This window comes from Oncorhynchus keta, chromosome 12 (assembly GCF_023373465.1).
Source record: "Oncorhynchus keta strain PuntledgeMale-10-30-2019 chromosome 12, Oket_V2, whole genome shotgun sequence".
In the NCBI taxonomy this organism is placed as follows: domain Eukaryota; kingdom Metazoa; phylum Chordata; class Actinopteri; order Salmoniformes; family Salmonidae; genus Oncorhynchus; species Oncorhynchus keta.
The window spans coordinates 1,328,405-1,349,980 of NC_068432.1; the positions used below are offsets into that span (position 1 = coordinate 1,328,405).

General features: G+C 44.2%; 1 protein-coding gene across 2 annotated transcripts in view; it reads left to right on the forward strand.

The window, feature by feature from the left end:
* The window catches only part of LOC118390843 (clathrin interactor 1-like), a 34,990-nt gene extending 14,305 nt beyond the window's left edge, over positions 1 to 20,685 (forward strand). The window contains exons 2-12 of one of the 2 annotated variants that reach the window (XM_052457600.1): positions 6,091 to 6,195; positions 7,507 to 7,603; positions 7,717 to 7,825; positions 10,804 to 10,977; positions 12,061 to 12,241; positions 12,405 to 12,651; positions 13,085 to 13,166; positions 13,682 to 13,759; positions 15,086 to 15,360; positions 16,520 to 16,685; positions 16,813 to 20,685. In XM_052457600.1, coding sequence (XP_052313560.1) covers positions 6,091 to 6,195; positions 7,507 to 7,603; positions 7,717 to 7,825; positions 10,804 to 10,977; positions 12,061 to 12,241; positions 12,405 to 12,651; positions 13,085 to 13,166; positions 13,682 to 13,759; positions 15,086 to 15,360; positions 16,520 to 16,685; positions 16,813 to 17,168 — 1,870 coding nt within the window. In that variant the 3' untranslated portion in view covers positions 17,169 to 20,685. The remainder of the gene's footprint in view (positions 1 to 6,090; positions 6,196 to 7,506; positions 7,604 to 7,716; positions 7,826 to 10,803; positions 10,978 to 12,060; positions 12,242 to 12,404; positions 12,652 to 13,084; positions 13,167 to 13,681; positions 13,760 to 15,085; positions 15,361 to 16,519; positions 16,686 to 16,812) is intronic. The other variant, XM_052457601.1, reaches the window with a different exon arrangement.
* Positions 20,686 to 21,576: the final 891 nt, after the last annotated feature.

Consider the following 21,576-nt stretch of genomic DNA (forward strand, 5'->3'; position numbering starts at 1 on the left):
AGCTCTATTCCATTGTCCTCCCATCTGTCACTGAGCACTTTACCCTTGACCTCCTATGGATCTGAGCACCCGTCTGTGGCAAAGCCCTGGCTAAACCCAGCCAGCAGCCAGCTTTTGACTAGCCTAATCAGGCCAGTGGTCACTTAAGGCGTCTGCTAGCCGAACCGAAGGAGTGTGCTCGCATACTCCCTTGATAGACCTTTGCTTAAAAATGTTTGAAAAAAGCTTCAATAGTACTGATTGTCCATTTTGTGACACTGTAACCAGTATTCACTTCCTAAAAAGTCGGAATTAATCTATGATCATTTAAGAAATCTGTCATTTACCTTTGATGTTTTTGCCAAAGAGATCTTAGCCCCGCAATTTTAAATCTAACTAAGATGTTTGGTACAGTACTTTTCAATTAAAAAATGTGCATGAAAATGGGTTATCGCTTGTTGAATGACTACAGACTTTATTGAAGAATCCCAACTGTTGACCAATCACTGACGAAGCGGCTTAGACTTTGGCTTTGAACTTTGGCTTGCCTCCAGAAAATATATTGTGTGCCCCAACAGCCCAAAAAGAACTAACCGAAGTCCAAAACAAACAAACAACTTCACAAAATGTCGTCATAATATATGCACAAACTCACGCAGATTCCTTTAGGGCCACCTCCTCCTCTAGACCCCCGGTAGGTTACTGTGTGCAAACAATTGTAGGCAAATAGACTGAGTGTGAAATAGGTTGAATAGGGAGGGGAATTGTAAATATGCTTTTCCATGTAGTGTTGTGGATTGTCCGATCTCTTCGCTAGGCTGATATTAGGGTCAGGTATTAAGTCAATCTCCCTTCCTATCGATAGGGCTCTAGAGCCATAAAATGCTATCTTTTTTTTGCCATCAGCAACATGTGGGAGAGCTTTGGCATGTGTCGTGAAACTGAACTAATCTGTGAACCTGCGTTTCTGGATTTAATAAACCCTCTTGGATGTTATTAGTTTATTCTAAACCAGAGTAAATTGATCCATCCCAAGTCCTCTGCCAAATCCAGGGATCCGTTCCAAAAGCTGGTTTAATCACGGATTTCATTTTGCTGCGAGTTGCAGAAAGAAACATGGCGGCTTAGGGTTGTGCACAGTGCACATGTAGGCTTAGTTTGTCCCCAGTAGATGGATGCATAGACTAAGTAGTCGAAGGAGCTGCATTTCCTGCCCTGTGAGAACAGGTGTTCAAACGTCAATCTCTCAGACCTGACCAAGTTTCTGTTCCTGTAACTCTTCCATCATCCATGTCCCAATCTGTGGTAATGGCTTCCGGTGCTGCGTACCTGGCTCTCCACTCAACCTGCTCCCTCCCTGTGCAGGTGTGTCTTTGGAATTTATTGAGTGTGGGAGTGAAGGAAGTGTCTGTTTTCTGTCTAAATGACAGTAGGGATGATTAGTAAAAGTGCTGGCAGCTGCAGGGGAAGGAAGAGTCTGTTGGGCCATGGGGAGAATCTCAATTGCATACTCCTTGCCGCCTCAAAACCCCTTGGATGAGAAAGCCAGAGGTCCTTCCCATCTGGCCTTCTCCTCCAATGGGTTTTGAGTAGGAGGCAAGTCGAAAGGATTCGAGCAGAATGGCATTGAGATTCTCCAGAGTCTTGACTCCTCCTCTGTCCTTTTCACACATCTGCCTGGTCAGGGATGACCGAAGAAGGGTTAGCGCAGCGTGTCCCAAACTAGGGGTCGAGGACGCCACGTCGGGTTGCCTGGTTTTGAAAATAATGTAATGAAAAACCTAAATAAAATAAATACAATTGTGCTTGGTTCATAGAACCGGGGTTAGTCAGTAACGGTTGTAATTAACAGAGCGCTTTTGTTTTCTTTCTACAGGTGAGGCTCTTATCTTTTTTTGATCCTTTTAAGCTACAAAATATTATGACCCCTTCACTGAAAGATAACTCTGTCTACCTCTACAATGCCCACAAACGGCGCAGGACTCATTAGAACAGAGTGGACAAGACCAGGCACTAAATCAGACTGGGGAAGGGGGGGGGGGCATATTCATTAATGATGATGTTCTTTTCTACACAGATCATCCAAAATTATTGCCTGATGTTCTTCTATTCTTCCCAAAATCTTTCTGATGCATTTCAGTCACTTCAAACTAGAGGGTGGCCGATTTTATGATTTTTCAACGCCGATACCGATTATTGGAGGACCCCCCCAAAAAAAGCTGATGCCGATTTTAAAAAAAGTATATATATATATATGTTATAAATAAATATAAAATATATAAAATAATAATATTTGGGGGGTTTGTTTGTAATAATGACAATTACAACAATACTGAATGAACACTTATTTTAACTTAATATAATACATCAATAAAATCAATTTAGCCTAAAATAAAATGAAACATGTTCAATTTGGTTTAAATAATGCAAAAACAAAGTGTTGGAGAAGAAAGTAAAAGTGCAATATGTGCCATGTAAAAAAGCTAACGTTTAAGTTCCTTGCTCAGAACATGAAAGCCGGTGGTTCCTTTTTAACAGGAGTCTTCAGTATTCCCAGGTAAGAAGTTTTAGGTTGTAGTTATTATAGGAATTATAGGACTATTTCTCTCTATACCATTTGTATTTCATATACCTTTTGACTATTGGATGTTCTTATAGGCACTTTAGTATTGCCAGTGTAACAGTATAGCTTCCGTCCCTCTCCTCGCCCCTACCTGGGCTCAAACCAGGAACACATCGACAACAGCCACCATCGAAGCAGCGTTACCCATCGCTCCACAAAAGCCGCGGCCCTTGCAGATCAAGGGGAACAACCACTCCAAGTCTGAGAGAGTGACGTTTGAAACGCTATTAGCGCGCACCCCGCTAACTAGCTAGCCATTTCACATCGATTACACCAGCCTAATCTCAGGAGTTGATAGACTTGAAGTCATAAATGGCTCAATTCTTGAAGCACAGTGATGAGCTGCTGGCAAAACGTACAAAAGTGCTGTTTGAATGAATGCTGACGAGCCTGCTGCTGCCTACCATCGCTCAGTCAGACTGCTCTATCAAATCATAGACTTAATTATAACATAATAACACACAGAAATACGAGCCATAGGTCATTTAATATGGTCGAATCCGGAAACTATCTCGAAAATAAGACGTTTATTCTTTCAGTGAAATACGGAACCGTTCCGTATTTTATCTAACGGGTGGCATCCCTAAGTCTAAATATTCCTGTTACATTGCACAACCTTCAATGTTATGTCATAATTATGTAAAATTCTGGAAAATTAGGTGGCCCTAATAATGTTGCATTTACACTGACACTGCGTGCAATGAACGCAAGAGAAGTGACACAATTTCACCAGGTTAATATTGTCTGCTAACCTGTATTTCTTTTAGCAAAATATGCAGGTTTAAAAATATATACTTCTGTGTATTGATTTTAAGAAAGACATTGCATCACATTTAATCACTCTCACGGATCTTCCATCAGCTGATGGAATGTCATCTGGGTGTACAAAACATTAGGAACACCTGCTCTTTCCATGACAGGCTGACCAGGTGAAAGCTACGATCCTTTATTGATGTCACTTGTTAAATCCACTTCAAACATTGTAGATGAAGGGGAGGAGACATGTTAAAGGAGGATTTTTGAGGAGAGACAATTGAGACGCAGATTGCGTTTGTCAATGAGGTTGAATGGGCAAGACAAAATATTAAAATGCCTTTGAAAGGGGTATCGTGCCAGGTGCACCGGTTTGAGTGCATCGAGAACTGCAACGCTGCTGGGTTTTCACACTCAACAGTTTCCTGTGTATCAAGAATGGTCCACCTCCCCAAAGGACATCTCGCCAACTTTTATAGAACTGTGGAAAGCATTGGAGTCAACATGCGCCCGTCCAATCCCTGTAGAATTCTTTCGACGCCTTGTAGAGTTCATGAATGAGTTCTGTTGTCAGCTGGTACATATTTCATTAACCTGAGTGGTTATGGGTGTCTATTTGAGTTGTCATAATAATCCGTTCAAGCTGCTTCTCGAATCAGGATAGATTTTGAGAATCCTTTTCCCTCATCAGTCAATTTAATTGCTGTCTTTATACCCTGGAGTGGCCCACTCTGACGCTCCTTCTGACAGTTCAGAGGAGATGGTTGTGTCGAGCCCAGCTGTTTCCTGGCACTCTGACTGCTCTGCTCTGTGATTTGGCAGGTATGGTGATGGGAGTGAATTGAGACCTGACAGGAAATGGCTGATTTGTTCTATATGGTCCACACTGACTCACGTTGATCTTTATGGACATCTTGAGCCCTCCCAATCTGCTCTCAGAACAGGCCCAGTCTGAACAGAGGAGTTAAGCCTTTGCTGGACATGATAGATCATGCTCCACAATGTACGGTTCAAGTCGGGAGTTTACATACTCTTATGTTGGAGTCATTAAAACTCGTTTTTCAACCACTCCACAAATTTCTTGTTAACATATTATAGTTTTGGCAAGTCGGTTAGGACATCTACTTTGTGCATTTGTCATTTTTCCAACAATTGTTTAAAGGCAGATTATTTAACTTATAATTCACTGTAACACAATTCCAGTGGGTCAGAAATGTACATACACTAAGTTCACTGTGCCGTTAAACATCTTGGAATATTCCAGAAAATGATGTCATGGCTTTAGAAACTTCTGATAAGTGAATTGACATAATTTGAGTCAATTGGAGGTGTACCTGTGGATGTATTTCAAGGCCTACCTTCAAACTCTGTGCCTCTTTGCTTGACATCATGGGAAAATCTAAAGAAATCAGTTAAGACCTCAGAAAAAAATGTGTAGACCTCCACAAGTCTGGTTCATCCTTGTGAGCAATTTCCAAACGCCTAAAGGTACCACGTTCAACCGTACAAACAATAGTACGCAAGTCTAAACACCATGGGACCACGCAGCCGTCATACTGCTCAGGAAGGAGACGTGTTCTGTCTCCTAAAGATGAGCGTACTTTGGTGCGAAAAGTGCAAATCAATCCCAGAACATCAGCAATGGACCTTGTGAAGATGCTGGAGGAAACGGGTACAAAAGTGTCTATATCCACAGTAAAAACGAGTCCTATATCGACATAACCTGAATGACCTCTCAGCAAGGAAGAAGCCTCTGCTCCAAAACCGCCATAAAAAAGCCAGACTATGGTTTGCAACTGCACACAGGGACAAAGACCGTACTTTTTTTGGAGAAATGTCCTCTGGTCTGATGAAACAAAAATAGAACTGTTTGGCCATAATGACCATCATTATGTTTTGAGGAAAAGGGGGAGGCTTGCAAGCCGAAGAACACCATCCCAACTGTGAAGCACAGGGGTGGCCGCATCATGTTGTGGGGGTGCTTTGCTGCAGGAGGGACTGGTGCACTTCACAACATAGATGGTGTCATGAGGCAGGAAAATGATGTTGCTTCAATATAGCCACATCTCTAGACATCAGTCAGGAAGTTAAAACTTGGTCGCAAATGGGTCTTCCAAATGGACAATGACCCCAAGCATACTTCCAAAGTTGTGGCAAAATGGCTTAAGGACAACAATTTCAAGGTATTGGAGTGGCCATCACAAAGTCCTGACCTCAATCCTATAGAAGAATGTTGGGCAGAACTGAAAAAGCGCGTGCGAGCAAGGAGGCCTACAAACCTGACCCAGTTACACCAGCTCTGTCAGGAGGAATGGGCCAAAATCCACCCAAATTATTGCGGGAAGCTTGTGGAAGGCTACCTGAAAAGTTTGACACAAGTTAAACAATTTAAAGGCAATGCTACCAATGCACTAAATTAGTATATGTAAACTTCTGACCCACTGGGAATGTGATGAAAGATATAAAAGCTGAAATAAATCATTCTCTCTCCTATTATTCTGACATTTCACATTCTTAAAATAAAGTGGTGATCCTAACTGACCTAAAACTGAATTTTTACTAGGATTAAATGTCAGGAACTGTGAAAAACTGAGTTTAAATGTATTTTGCTAAGGTGTATGTAAACTTCTGATTTCAACTGTATATGATATATCCACCAGTGTCTTTCAGTGTCTGTGTGTTTTTTTATATTGATGTCATTCTTATATTAGCCTAATGTTTCATGTCTCTTGCAGCACTAATGTGGTGATGAACTACTCTGAGATCGAGTCCAAGGTGCGAGAGGCCACCAACGATGACTCCTGGGGTCCCTCTGGACAGCTCATGGGAGAGATCGCCAAGTAAGGGACAACCACTGCACAACACTGTCCTTTCACATTTACAAAAACTAGGCTGGTAGTTGTGCCTAGGACTGGGCCGTCCGTATATGTATGTTTTATCGCAAGAATCACGTTTTTTTTCTTCGTTTTTTTTTCTTTTGGTCTCGTACCTTGCCACTCGCACAGACTCCAAGACCTTCCCCCTGCCACTCACAACAACAAACACATGAAAGATCACTTCTTCCTCTCTGACAATAAGCAGTTTCAACTCGCTATTTGCGTTCGAGGTTTGGACAGACATATAATCGGTTATATGGGCACCGAAACACATTGAGATATTATTTTAGTGTAATAGAAAATATCTTAACCTTTTGTAACAGTCCCCTTTTTATGTCTCAACTCCCAACTCTTTTAATAGAGCAGACCCTACCAAGACTGGAGTATCAATGAACACGATTGTGGGAAATGAATCCTCCGTTTCTGTGGCTCGCTGCCACGTACCACTTATAATCATCAACAGCCACAGACTATTATGCACTAGCTGTTTAGTCTGTGTTTTATAAACATGCAATGAATATAAAAATATGCATTTGTTTAAGGAATTTGCAATTCGTTCTCTTTCTGAGAAATAAGCGTCATCTTATCCAGGTAGGCAACATCTAAACAAAGTGAACAGGCTATGTTGTTCAAACAGTTGGAGATAGACAGGAGGGTGTATTCATTACAGTTCAACCAACTGTTCTCCCTTGTTAGCAAGCAAAGAGATCCATGTTGTCTATACTTTAAAAATAAAGATTAGCTGGCTACTCACTAGCAGTGGGCATGTGCTTGTGAGATTGTTTTTGAGACCTGTGTTCATGTCCAATAATGCCTGCTACCATAAGTGAGTCATTATTAGTGGATGTGTATGGTTCTGGTTACTTGTAACATTTGTAACAAAAATGTCATTTTCCTAGACTGACTTGAAAGCCAGATCAGTGAGTATTTCAAAAAAGCAGGTAAAACTATATTGATCAAATAATGAAATTATTAGTTGGCCTTATTGTTGAAGGCTTATAGTTAGCCACGGTATAATTTCACAAACTGCAAATTAATTTGTTTATTGCAGACTGTTTTTGAAATGCGGAGTTTTGACTTTGTACACCAAAACTTATTCAGAGAGAAGGTTTCAATTTAAAACATTTTAAATAAAGTTGTACACCGTGAATCGCCCATAAGTTTGAAAAAGAACTATATATATATACACATATACATTTTTGGGGGGCAATATCACCAAGCCCTAGTTGTGCATTTTCCACTAATCCCATCCATATGTCTTGATCTACCTCTCAGATCCACGTTCATGTACGAGCAGTTCCCCGAGGTCATGAACATGCTGTGGACCAGAATGCTGAAAGACAACAAGAAGAACTGGAGGAGAGTTTACAAGGTGTGGAGAGTCTCTCCGTTCCGCTGCTCATGTATCATTCATACGATCATGTTGATTGCGGTGAGGAAGCCTAGTGCCGTGTTGTTTTTAACGGTGTTGCTCCTCTCCCCCAGGCCTTACTACTACTTGCATACCTCATCAGGAACGGATCGGAGCGAGTTGTCACCAGTGCGAGGGAACACATCTATGACCTTCGCTCCTTGGAAAACTACCATTTTGTCGGTAAGGCAACATTTGGGGCTGGCGCAGCACAGAACGACGAAGAAAAGTGTGAAGCCTAATCCTAGGTGTTTATTAATTCCATAACCATCCCACACTTCTCTTCTAAACCAATCAGGATGTCCTCAGTGGTGAGACTGTGGTTCTCAGATGGAAAACCCAGGAGAATTCATTAGTGAGAAGGAAGTCTCCATTGCTGGAGTACTGAAGTCAGTTCCATCATGTTCTGGTTTTAAATTGGTATATGCACATATGAAATGTGCACAAAGAACCATATTTAAATCTTCAAGTTGAGTTTCTCTATGGATACCAACTGTACGCATTTGTGATTTGCTATGACAGAGTTAAAAGCCTTTGATGGGTTCTGTACATGTTTTGTGTGCTAGACCTAGCCTGAATAGCTCGCCTTGTGTTTTCAGTGGCACAACAAAGCATGCTTTCGAGGCTAATGTCGTCACGAGAATGTGAGAAACTCTGAACATGTGCATTCCAAACATGGCTTGCTGTCCCTGTCAAATAGAGACCTTGTAGCTGTCTTAAGGACAGAGATTCAGCAGGAGACATACATACAGTACCAGTCAAGTTTTAGACACATTCAGTTTACTCATTCAAGGGTTTTTCTTTATTTTTACTATTTTCTACATTGTAGAATAGTAGTGACACAATCACAACTATGAAATAACACATATGGAATCATGTAGTAACTAAAAAAGTAGATTTGAGATTCTTCATAGTAGCCTCCCTTTGCCTTGATGACAGTTTTGGCATTCTCTCAACCAACTTCATGAGGTAGTCACCTGGAATGCATTTCAATTAACAGGTGTGCCTTGTTAAAAGTTAATTTGTGGAATTTCTTTCCTTCTTGATGCGTTTGAGCCAATCAGTTGTGTTGTGACAAGGTGGGGGGAGATACAGAAGATATCCCTATTTGGTAAAAGACCAAGTCCATATTATGGCAAGAACAGCTCAAATAAGCAAAGAGAAACGACAGTCCATCATTACTTTAAGACGTGAAGGTCAGTTAATCCGGAAAATTTCAAGAACTTTGAAAGGTTCTTGAAGTGCAGTCGCAAAAATCAAGCTCTACGATAAAACTGTCTCTCATGAGGACCGCCACAGGAATGGAAGACCCAGAGTTGCGTCTGCTGCAGAGGATAAGTTCATTAGAGTTACCAGCCTCAGAATTGCAGCCCAAATAAATGCTTCACAGAGTTCAAGTAACAGACACATCTCAACATCAACTGTTCAGAGTACACTGCGTAAATCAGGCCTTCGTGGTCAAATTGCTGCAAAGAAACCACTACTAAAGGACACTAATAAGAAGAAGACACTTGATTGGGCCAAGGAACACAAGCAATGGACATTAGACCGGTGGAAATCTGTCCTTTGGTCTGATGAGTCCACATTTTAGATGTTTGGTTCCAACCCCAGGACAATGACCCAACACACCTCCAGGCTGTGTAAGGGCTATTTGACCAAGAAGGAGAGTGATGGAGTGCTGCATCAGATGACCTGGCCTCCGCAATCACCAAACCTTAATTAACCGAATTGAGATGGTTTGGGATGAGTTGGACAGCAGAGTGACGGAAAAGCAGCCAACAAGTGCTCAGCATATGTGGGAACTCCTTCAAGACTGTTGGTTGTGATGCCTTCACTATTATTCTACAATGTAGAAAATAGTTTTTTAAAAATGCAGAAAAATCCTTTAATGAGTGTCAACTTTTGACTGGTACTGTACATACATACATACATACAATCTTCTGACTTTAAATGTCAGCATTCTAAAAGTAAAGCCTCTCATCAGGCAAAATCTGTCTTAACCAATAAAGCACCAGGGTTGTCTACCAGGCTCAGATACAACATGAATGTAATAATACACATTAATGAAATTACCAGACATGACCGGAACCAAACATGCTAGGTTACTTGGTGATCTAAATAAATAGTTGTGTTTATAGCTGGGAATGAATAAAGATTTACAAACTATTGACACAATTTCAGTGGCAACAAATTGGCAGCAGTCGTGCGCATCTTCACCACAATCCCTTTTATTGTTGGTGGTTATGAGAAACTGAGGAATGACATGGCATCAATATGTTTAATAACAAGAAATGTTTTGAAATGTTTTGGACAAGAAATGTTTTGGAGGGACCATTTTGATTCCAGTTGCATTTAGCAGTTAGAAGTGGCTCAGAACATTGTTTCCAGAGCTGAACTACGTACCGCAGTTTGCTTTAAACTTCATTCCAGTCTACACAAATGAACCTAGAGCCAAGCGACTGACCCTCAGAGAGACCTCTTATGTTCCTAGTTTCAGTGAGTGACTGAATGACTTGATGTACATGTGGTTAGACCAGTTACCCAAGTAATGCTTATTTAGGACTCTGGGTCTATCTATAGGCTAAACAAGCCTGTCTAGAGATGCACACAGACCTTTGTTCAGATAATGTTTAGGTACGTTGAAGCCTAAATCTCATTACGTTCATCAAGGTTACTGTCCCTTAAGGATAGGTGGCCATAAATGTGGGTTCTCTTTCTACAAGTTCAGTTTATCTTGAGAAATTCACAACTCTGGTTGCCTCTGTATTTTAATCATTGGATATTGTGTTTTTGTGCTACACATAATCCAATAACAAATGTATTTGGGTGATGGCATCCATTAAATATTTAAATAGGGAGGCCAACATATTTACAGTAGGGCTATTTAAAGTCGCGCTTATCTTTTTTCATGCTTCCCTCTCAAGAATTAGCATTTGGTGCATGGCATTAGTACAGCTAGGTTATGTTACATATAGTCCTCGCTAAGGCAAATACTGTCCCCAGGACAGGCCTGTTGTGGCAGTGAAACAATGGTGCCTGGGATGTTGGCACGAATGTGTGAAGCCAAAAGTGGAAGAAAAATGTTTCCTTTTTAATTTGGTGAATGCTTGTATACTACGGTTCCTATCCTGTTGTCTTGTGTTCCCCCTTACCGTCGCCAGATGAGAGTGGGAAGGACCAGGGCATCAACGTGCGTCAGAAGGTGAAGGAGATGGTGGAGTTTGTCCAGGATGACGACCGGCTCCGGGAGGAGAGGAAGAAAGCCAAGAAGAACAAGGACAAGTACATTGGCGTGTCCTCAGACAGCACTGGAGGAGGATTCGGCAAGACCAGCCGTAAGTTTCACCACGCGGTGGAGAGGGCACGTAATCTGTGATGCTCTGCTAACGGTGTGGAAGAGAATGTGGTATTGTCGTTCGGCCCCATGCTCTCACAAAATGAGATGGGGGGGGAAATAGACGTTATGCTGTTGCAACGTTATGTTAGGGTACGTTCCCCTCAGTCAGCGGGGGCATTTTCCCTGTAAGCAGACATACAAGGTTCAAGTAAGTAAGTAAACACACTGACTGATTTACCTGGAGTCGCTCTCTCTGCAGGCCTCAGTCTGTCAAGTCTACAGACTCGGAAGGCTTCCAGAATATCACACCTCATTCCCCTCCTCTATTCCCCACAGACCTCTCCCTCTCTCTCGTCTCACTCCTCCTCCTCCTCCTCCTCACTGATCTTTTGATTAGAGCTGTTTTCACTCCGGGGCCAATCACGTCTTATCTCCTCTCACATCTTCATCTGTGTGATTTCTGATCATGTTTGTATGAGAGAAACCTCACCATTCATGTAACGGAATAGATCTTCCACATATCCTTTTTTTTTTTTTGATTTGTTGCTTTCTGATCTGATATCTAATCAAGGGGGCTGGCGGGTCCCTTGCCATTTCATTAGGATTGGGTTGGAGACAACTCACTAGAGTTTGCACTTTATTTCCATGCGCCGTTCATTGATTCCTCCCTTTGATTCCCGATATCTTTGATTTGCTGCTGTGATTTCCCACTTCGTTAGTCAAACCATTTGTCAATTAGTGATGTGGTAGGGAAGGGATTTATTTTTGTCACACAGGATCAAAATACCACAGCGATGGGAGACATTCATCTCGGATGCTCGCTCTGTTTCAGCAGACATACTGTAGCTGTGCAATGTTTGTGTTGGCAATGGGGCCCATTTTCAATGCGCGATAAACAGTTGTCTGTTGCAAATCATAATTTGTCATTCCAGATAGATGCAGAGCATTTCCACAATGCCTCTCGTGGTTAGTGAAGTGAGGCTCACTCGGCATAGCTACAACACATGTTAATGCTACCAAAACACACTTAATGGTACCAAAACACATTTTTCTGCACGTGTCAACCCGTTTCGCCCCTCAGCGGGAGAAATGTTTGACTCGGAGCCCAAAGGGAAGTGGGATGAGGACTGGGACAAGAGCAAAGGAGCCTTCCCCTTCAGCGAGAAGCTGGGAGAGATCAGCGACAAGATCGGCAGCACCATCGACGACACCATTAACAAGTTCCGCAAGAAGGAGAGGGATGACTCGCCTGACAGAATCAGGTACCGCCGAGTGTATTTAAGTACAACGGCCAAAATGCTTATTAAGTTAATACAAATCTGCTTAATGACGGATCATTTCTTCTTGAAAGACACGTACAAGATAATCTTCACTCCTTTTAATGTGTTTGTATTTTTGGGGGGGCTTTTCTTCCCCCCCCCCCAGTGACAACGAGGAGGACAGGGTATCGCGGAACGGCCGGCCGTTGTCCGGGTCGGGGAGTCTGTCGGGGGTGGAGTTCAAAGACGAGGAGGAGACTGTTACCACCAAGAGCATCCAGATCACCCAGGCAACAGAGACCACCACCACCACCACACGCAAACGGGGCGGCGTCCCATCCAAAACCGTGGACCTGGGGGCCGCCGCACACTACACAGGGGACAGGAGCAGTCTGGACGCAGACGACGCAAAGGTACCACTGCCCTCGTGTACCACTCTGACCACTGACCTAGGCCGCTGCTGTAGGTCAGCGTCGGCCTAAAGCAGGGATGGACTCCATGCAGCACCTGCTTTTGAAGCCTATAGAGAACACTGTTGAATTGTCTGCGGCATCTATTTTCATCCGTGTGTTTTTATTGAGACTGAAGCACAAGATGGTGATCATTTCCTGTGGGACAGAAGGCAAGCCGTGTTGTGTCTCTTCTGACTGTCTAATGAGATGATAGAAGTGGATGGCAGCAGGAATAGTGAACAGCAGGAGCTCCTGGGCTGCCTATTCCTGACTGTTTCTAGACTTATGCTGCCCTCTTGTGGCAGATTTGGGAAGGGTAGCCCCCCGTTTTATTCCAACTCCATTTAAAAGTGAACAGCTTGTGTAAGAGCTATTCTATTTCTCTCCTCTTCAGACGTCGGTCAGCCAGACTTCAAGCAGTGGCCTTGCAGACCTTCTGATGGTGGACTCTGGGTCCATTCAGGTGGCACCAGCAGGTAAGACCCATCACTTATCTAATGAGTCACAGTGGTATAGACAATGAGAAGAGCTTGGTATTCAAAGTGATGGCACTCTAAAGCAAGATGGCTCAAAGCCATCGATGTATAGAATTGCCCTGAACCGCTCCTCCAGAATCGTCTGTGAGTAGTAGAGCAGGGGAGGGCAGGAGGCGGGCAGGCCTAAGAGGCCCAGATGTTAGGCAGCTTAGCTAGAGGAGAGAAGTGTGGTAGCAGAGTATGACCAGCTGTCTGAGGCTGAGCCAGTCTCTGGTGGGAAGGGAGTGCTGCTTGCACGCACGCACACACACACACACACACACACAGATGCTGCTGTCCCTGTTCATCGTGTCCTTGCCGCCTCCAACCAAACAGCTGGGGCCTGTCTTTCACACTCAGTCATACACTCTGGTAGGGACAAAGATGAAGACATCTTCATCACCTCCACTGTCACACTCTGTTCTCACTCTTTCACTGTGTGTGTGTGTGGGCGTGTGCATGCGCGCGCCATCCAGGTGGAAGTTCAGACCTCATCGGTGGCTTTGCTGACTTCTCCTCCCCAGCTGCCTCAGCCAGTCTCCCTTCATCAGCCGGTATGTCTCACCGCTTTCTCGCTCCATTGTCTGAACAGTATCCTCTTTCTGTATCACAGCTCCGACCATTAATCTTAGGCAGGCCGATCCCTCTTCCCAATGACCTCGTAGTCAGGTTAAGTCCAGCAGAAATGTTTTCATAAACCTAGGAGCAGAAGAGGTATACCTTAGTACAGAAGCACCCACGACAGAGATATTAGGAGGATCCAGAGGCCCCCCTCCCGTTCCTGCTGAGGGATTTGTGGTTGCGTCCCACGTGTTGTTCTGTCCTGTGGAAGTGAAGGTCTTGAAATATTGATGAGTCACTACCTCCTGAGCCTTATGAGGACAGACACCTGTCAGCTCCCATTTGACACAGCTTACCTCCCCCATCCTCCTCCCTCTGCTCTGGATGGATGGATGGATGGGTGGATGGATAAAAAGAGAGCGGGATACAGGGAAGACGAGAGGGCCCCAGCAGCAAGTCTTTGGCAGTTTATCTGCTATCTAGATTGGATTTACACTGGACAAAACGCTTTCCATGACGTCTATAGACATCGGTGAATCCAGGTGAAAGCTATGATCTCTTATTGATGTGACTTGTTAAATCCACTTCAATCAGTGTAGATGAAGAAGAGACCTGCAACGCTGCAGGGTTTTTCACACTCAACACTTTCCTGTGTGTATCAAGAATAGTGCACCACCCAAAGGACATCCAGCCAACTTGACAACTTTTAGAGTCCATACCCTGACGAATTGAGGCTGTTCTGAGGGCAGAAGGGGGTGCAACTCAATATTAGGAAGGTGTTCTTAATGTTTTGTACACTCTGTATACTAATTAGTCATTGTCAGAGTCCTCCCTGGATTTGTGTGTGTGTGTGTGTGTGTGTGTGTGTGTGTGTGTGTGTGTGTGTGTGTGTGTGTGTGTGTGTTCCCATGCAGTACCCTCTGGCCCTAGTGTTAGCACACACTCTGTCCTGTGTCAGGTCCCATCAGCACTGGGCTGTGTGTGCTGGTACTCCCCTCGGGGCGATATCTGTTACCTTCATTGTTCACCCGCCCTGCCTGACAGGGTGCACATCGCCCTTTCAGAAGAAATGGGACATGTATGCCTTATTCATTTCTCTTCAAGTTGACTTGGAAAAACAAAACTGAACACTGTATAATAAAATCTTTAATTATTTGGAAAAAAAGATTTTAAGATAAGCACATCAACTCATTAATTTATTTCAAAGAAAAAACACGTTGTTTTATTTAGCGTTGTGGGTATAAGGCTGGTTAGAGATTCATAGATATGAATCTGGTGAATTCTTTCATTTTCTAAATGATTCTCTATTCTTTCCGTAGGGCCAGGGTCCAATGGGAACGGTGAGTTTGGGGACTGGAATGCGTTCTCCAGTTCTCTGGCCACCACCACCACTCCGTCTCAGCCAATCACAGACCTGTTTGGTAGCATCCAGCCTCCCCCAGCCTCGGCCCCCACCCCGCCATCAGCTGAGCTCTTTGACCTAATGGGCTCCAATCGCACCTCCCTCAGCGCCTCCCAAAGCATGACCTTCTCCATGTGTGGTAGCCAGAGTGTGGGCGCCGCCAACACCGGCCTGCCCATCTCCAGATCACAGGTATGGGTGGCTCACAGGCCTCCAACTCACTACACCAGTCATTGTTACATTTACATTTAAGTCATTTAGCAGACGCTCTTATCCAGAGCGACTTACAAATTGGTGCATTCACCTTATGACATCCAGTGGAACAGCCACTTTACAATAGTGCATCTAAATCTTTTAAGGGGGGTGAGAAGGATTACTTTATCCTATCCTAGGTATTCCTTAAAGAGGTGGGGTTTCAGGTGTCTCCGGAAGGTGGTGATTGACTCCGCTGTCCTGGCGTCGTGAGGGAGTGTGTTCCACCATTGGGGAGCCAGAGCAGCGAACAGTTTTGACTGGGCTGAGCGGGAACTGTACTTCCTCAGTGGTAGGGAGGCGAGCAGGCCAGAGGTGGATGAACGCAGTGCCATTGTTTGGGTGTAGGGCCTGATCAGAGCCTGGAGGTACTGAGGTGCCGTTCCCCTCACAGCTCCGTAGGCAAGCACCATGGTCTTGTAGCGGATGCGAGCTTCAACTGGAAGCCAGTGGAGAGAGCGGAGGAGCGGGGTGACGTGAGAGAACTTGGGAAGGTTGAACACCAGACGGGCTGCGGCGTTCTGGATGAGTTGTAGGGGTTTAATGGCACAGGCAGGGAGCCCAGCCAACAGCGAGTTGCAGTAATCCAGACGGGAGATGACAAGTGCCTGGATTAGGACCTGCGCCGCTTCCTGTGTGAGGCAGGGTCGTACTCTGCGGATGTTGTAGAGCATGAACCTACAGGAACGGGCCACCGCCTTGATGTTAGTTGAGAACGACAGGGTGTTGTCCAGGATCACGCCAAGGTTCTTAGCGCTCTGGGAGGAGGACACAATGGAGTTGTCAACCGTGATGGCGAGATCATGGAACGGGCAGTCCTTCCCCGGGAGGAAGAGCAGCTCCGTCTTGCCGAGGTTCAGCTTGAGGTGGTGATCCGTCATCCACACTGATATGTCTGCCAGACATGCAGAGATTCGATTCGCCACCTGGTCATCAGAAGGGGGAAAGATGTATAATTATTATAATCCATCTGTATAATCTTACAGATGGAGGAGCCTCATTATCACTGAAGATGTCTACGTTGTGAATACAAAAAAGGATGTATGTTGTGTGGTTGTAGGATAGACGAATGTCTTGTCTCTTCTTTGGCTCGTTGTAGAACTTTGGGCCGATGCAGGGGGGCTTATTGCCGCAGCACATGGGACTCCAGAAGCCCTCCCTCCCCCCCACATGGTCGGACCCCAGTGTCAACATCAGCTTGGACTTCCTGTCTCCTGGTATGCAGTCGGCCAACTGTAAGCCAAGCCTCAATATGCTACAGCAAGGTCTGTTATTAACTCAAGCTCTCAACGTTTCTCTTTGTTGGGTGTCAACTCACTTGTAATGTGAATGTCTGTGTGTCAGTGCAGGGAGATTGAAATGACAGTAATAGCACCTAATTTTTCATTTCAGATCCCCTGCTTCCAGGAGTCCAGTCACCCATCAACCTGGCTCAGAGTTTTGGAGGCCTGAATATGAACATCCAGCCTACAGCCACACCCATCAGACCGCCGACCAACCCCATGATGCCCGCCAGGGCCATAGGCCTGGGCATGCCTCCCACCATGGCAACGGGTACCATGGGAATGGGAGGAATGCCTGTCAATCAGGGAATCATGGGAATGAACCTGGGCGTGGCCCCCTCAGGCATGGGCCTGCAAGGCACCCTGGGTATGCCAGGAATGGGCATGGGGCAGCCCATGGTCAGCACTGCCATGGTGCAACCCAAACAAGATGCCTTCGCAAACTTCGTCAACTTCGGGAAATGAGAGCACTGAAGGATTTGTGTTGAAGAGTATGTCAGAATACACCATTTTGAAGGAAAAGCTCATACTTGAAAAATATCTGATGGTGTTGCCCTTCAATCCCTACTTTTGAAATATACAGGTAACTGCCAAAACAATGGAAACACTTATAGTAAATATTGAAAGCAGGTGTGGTTCCTGATTTTAATTAAGCAATTAACATCCCATCATGCTTAGGGTCATGTATACAAATGCTGAGCAAGCCATTATTTTGGCTACCATGGCTATGCACCCATAGGATGACAATACCCTCATCCACAGGGCATGAGTGGTCACTGAATGGTTTGCTGAGCATAAAAACGATGTGAACTATATGCCATAGCCGAGTCACCAGATCTCAACCCAATGTAACACTTATGAGAGATTCTGGAGCAGTGCCTGAGACTGTTTTCCACCTCCATCAACAAAAATACCAAATGATGGAATTTCTTGTGTAAGAATGGTGTCACATCCCTCCAATAGTATTCCAGACACTTGTAGAATCTATGCCAAGGTGCATTGAAGCTGTTCTGGCTCTTAGTGGCCCAATGCCCTATTAAGACACTTTATTGAGCTGTTTCCTTTATTTTGCCAGTTACCTACGTATACAGAACACAAATATAAATGCAACATGCAACCATTTAATTGATTTGACTGAGTTATAGTTCATATGAGGAATTTATATACATTCATGAGGCCCTGGCTCACACATGACTGGAAATAATATGTTGGTCTCAAATACCTCACAATGTGCCTCAGGGTCTTGTCACGGTATTTTCAAATTGTCATCCATAAAATGCAGTTGTGCTTGTTGTCCGTAGTTTATGCCTGCCCGTACCATAACCCCACCGCCACCATGGGGCACTCTGATCACAACGTTGACATCGGCAAACCGCTCGCCCACACAACGCCATACATGTGGTCTGCGGTTGTGAGGCCGGTACGGACATACTACCAAATGATCTAAAACGATGTTGCAGGTCGGCTTATGGTAGCGAAATTAACATTACATTCTCTGGCAACAGCTCTGGTAGACATTCCTGCAGTCAGCATGCCAATTTGCACTTTCCCTCAACTTGAGACATCTGTGACATTATATTGTGTGACAAAACTGCACATTATAGAGTGGCCTTTTATTGTCCCCAGCACACGGTGCACCTGGTTAATGATCATTCTGTTTAATCAGCTTCTTGATATGCCACACCTGTCAGGTGGATGGATTATCTTGGCAAAGGAGAAATGCTCACTAACAGGGATGTGAACAAATTTGTGCACACAATTTCAGATAAATACGTTTTTTTGTGCGTGTCGAACATTTCTGGGATCTTTAGTTTCAGTTCATGAAACACGGGACCAACACTTTACATGTTGCATTTATATTTTTGTTCAGTGTATGTACTGTATAAATCAAGAGTTTGAATTTGTTTTGGGGGTAGGGGAGGGGGCTGTGGCTTATCTAATGTGAGATTTTGTAAATGGTTGAAGGCATATACAGTATACTTTTGAAAGAAGGAGAAAGGCGTCTCTTCTACACCAGATAAAAACATGGTAGGCGTGTTACTTTGTCCCTTTTCTACCTTCATGTTGTCATCTCTCTGTTTCCAACCTGTCATCAGAATGTTCAGGAATTACCTCACATTTACCATAATTCATTGACCATATGTAAATATATTTTCGGTGTGCAAAAAAATACATTTTTGCGTTATTGATGACGTCTTGGACCGTATGACGTGGAGAGCAAGCCTAAAGTACAAAGAAGTACCCCAAGTCCTTAAATTCTTAATTTTTTTTGTTGTGTTTTGAAGTCCAAATACATTTGAATATCTGAAACCTACAGTCTGTTACTGGTGCATGTTTTAAGCTGAGCTTTCAATGCCCTCGGTTCTATTGCCTGTTCTACCATCTTAAGAGGTTAATCATCAGAATCGGCGTTAAGCAAAGCTGTTAACCACAAGCACCAGCTTCTGCTGTTGTGTCCCAAATGGCACCCGGTTCCCAACACACTGAATGTACAAGACCCCCCCTTTGCCCACAGAACAGCCTCAATTCATTGGGACATAGACTCTACAATGTGTCAAAAGTGTTCCACAGGGATGCTGGCCCATATTGACTCCAATGCTTTCCACAGTTGTGTCAAGTTGGCTGGATGTCCTTTGGTTGGTGAACCATTCTTGATACACACGGGAAAATGTTGAGCGTGAAAAACCCAGCAGCTTTGCAGCTCTTGACACTCAAACCAGTGCGCCTGGCACCTACTACCATACCCTGTTCAAATGCACTTCAATATTTTCTTGCCCATTCACCCTCTGAATGGCACACATACACAATCCATGTCTCAATTGTCTTAAAAATCCTTCTTTAACCGGTCTCCGCCCCTTCATCTACACTGATTGATTTGACGTGGATTTTAACAAGTGTCATCAATAAGGGATCGTAGCTTTCACCTGGTCAATCTGTCATGGATAGAGCAGGTGTCCTTAATGTTTTGTACACTCAGTGTCTAGTGCACTATAAAGGGATTCGAGTGCCATTTGGGATTCATATGCTTTTCCATCCCAATGTGATCATGTACAGTGGCATTGGTAGTGTTACCCAGACAGAGGCTGTCCTCTCCTCCCTGCTATATGGTGCCTCACAGTGAAACCCATGCCTTGTCTGTCATGAGTATGGTCACAGAGGCTGACACAAGAATAAATCACTATTTAATTGAGATCCTTGATCGTTCGAGTCCTTTTAAGCATATTCATGGATATTAAGCCCATATATGCCACAGCGTGGTATGAAGTGTGTGTTGTGAAGTCATTGTGGGGAGGTGTATGAATGTGTGGCCATCCGGAGTGGCCTGTCAGGCCTGGTGGTGATGGGGAACAAGGGTTTAATGGGAATGTGGAGAAGGGAGGGGGTACTATTGACTTTGATGAGTGAAACTGTCTGCATCCCTGCCTAGCACTCTTAACGGCAGAGTGGGGACAGACCGAGAGAGAGATAAGGCCTGGGCTGTGTCCCTCTGACCTGCCCAGTGGTACCCCTCATCACTCTCCCTTCCACTGAAGGCTGAAAGCAGTGTTTCTTGCATCTCTCTCCCAAATGTGAAGGTTATTTCAAAGGGTGTGTGTGTGTGTGTGTGTGTGTGTGTGTGTGTGTGTGTGAGAGATTTCTCCATTTGCTGCTGTGCACACAGACGCAAAAGAACACACCTTTCTGTCATACTCCGAGGCATTGTTTCAAATGACCAAATGTTTATTTTATTACTCAAGATTATTCCATAGTGTTTGTATAATATTACATATTCAAATATGAAACTGACTGTAATATGTTAATTTACATCATGTTGAATGAATGGGAGAGTTACTAAAACCATTATTAGTTTATGCAAATATGAAAAATAGAAGGATAAAACGGCTCTTTCATAAGCTAGTTTCTTTACTTTTCAGTACATATTGTTTTGATTGTACTAAACAATATTGTTATGTATTTCAATAAACTCTTCATTAAATCATGATTAATGCCATTTATTTATCACGCAAAGCTTCTATTTTATCTTAATTTTTTGTTGTTGCTTAGTGATACTCCTTGACAAACCAAATGGCAACATCAACAGTCACTTTGCTTGTATAGTATTATTTTCACTGATTATTCCTTAGCTAAACCAGAGAGTGAAGGAGGGGATAGCTGAACCAGAGCGTGAAGGAGGGGATAGCTGAACCAGAGAGTGAAGGAGGGGATAGCTGAACCAGAGCGTGGAGGAGGGGATAGCTAAACCAGAGAGTGAAGGGGGGATAGCTAAACCAGAGAGTGAAGGGGGATGGCTAAACCAGAGAGTGAAGGAGGGGATGGCTAAACCAGAGAGTGAAGGAGGGGATAGCTAAACCAGAGAGTGAAGGAGGGGATAGCTAAACCAGAGAGTGAAGGAGGGGATAGCTGAACCAGAGAGTGAAGGAGGGGATAGCTAAACCAGAGAGTGAAGGAGGGGATAGCTGAACCAGAGAGTGAAGGAGGGGATCGCTGAACCAGAGAGTGAAGGAGGGGATAGCTAAACCAGAGAGTGAAGGAGGGGATAGCTGAACCAGAGAGTGAAGGAGGGGATAGCTGAACCAGAGAGTGAAGGAGGGGATAGCTGAACCAGAGAGTGAAGGAGGGGATAGCTGAACCAGAGCGTGAAGGAGGGGATAGCTGAACCAGAGAGTGAAGGAGGGGATAGCTGAACCAGAGCGTGGAGGAGGGGATAGCTAAACCAGAGAGTGAAGGGGGGATAGCTAAACCAGAGAGTGAAGGAGGGGATGGCTAAACCAGAGAGTGAAGGAGGGGATAGCTAAACCAGAGAGTGAAGGAGGGGATAGCTAAACCAGAGAGTGAAGGAGGGGATAGCTGAACCAGAGAGTGAAGGAGGGGA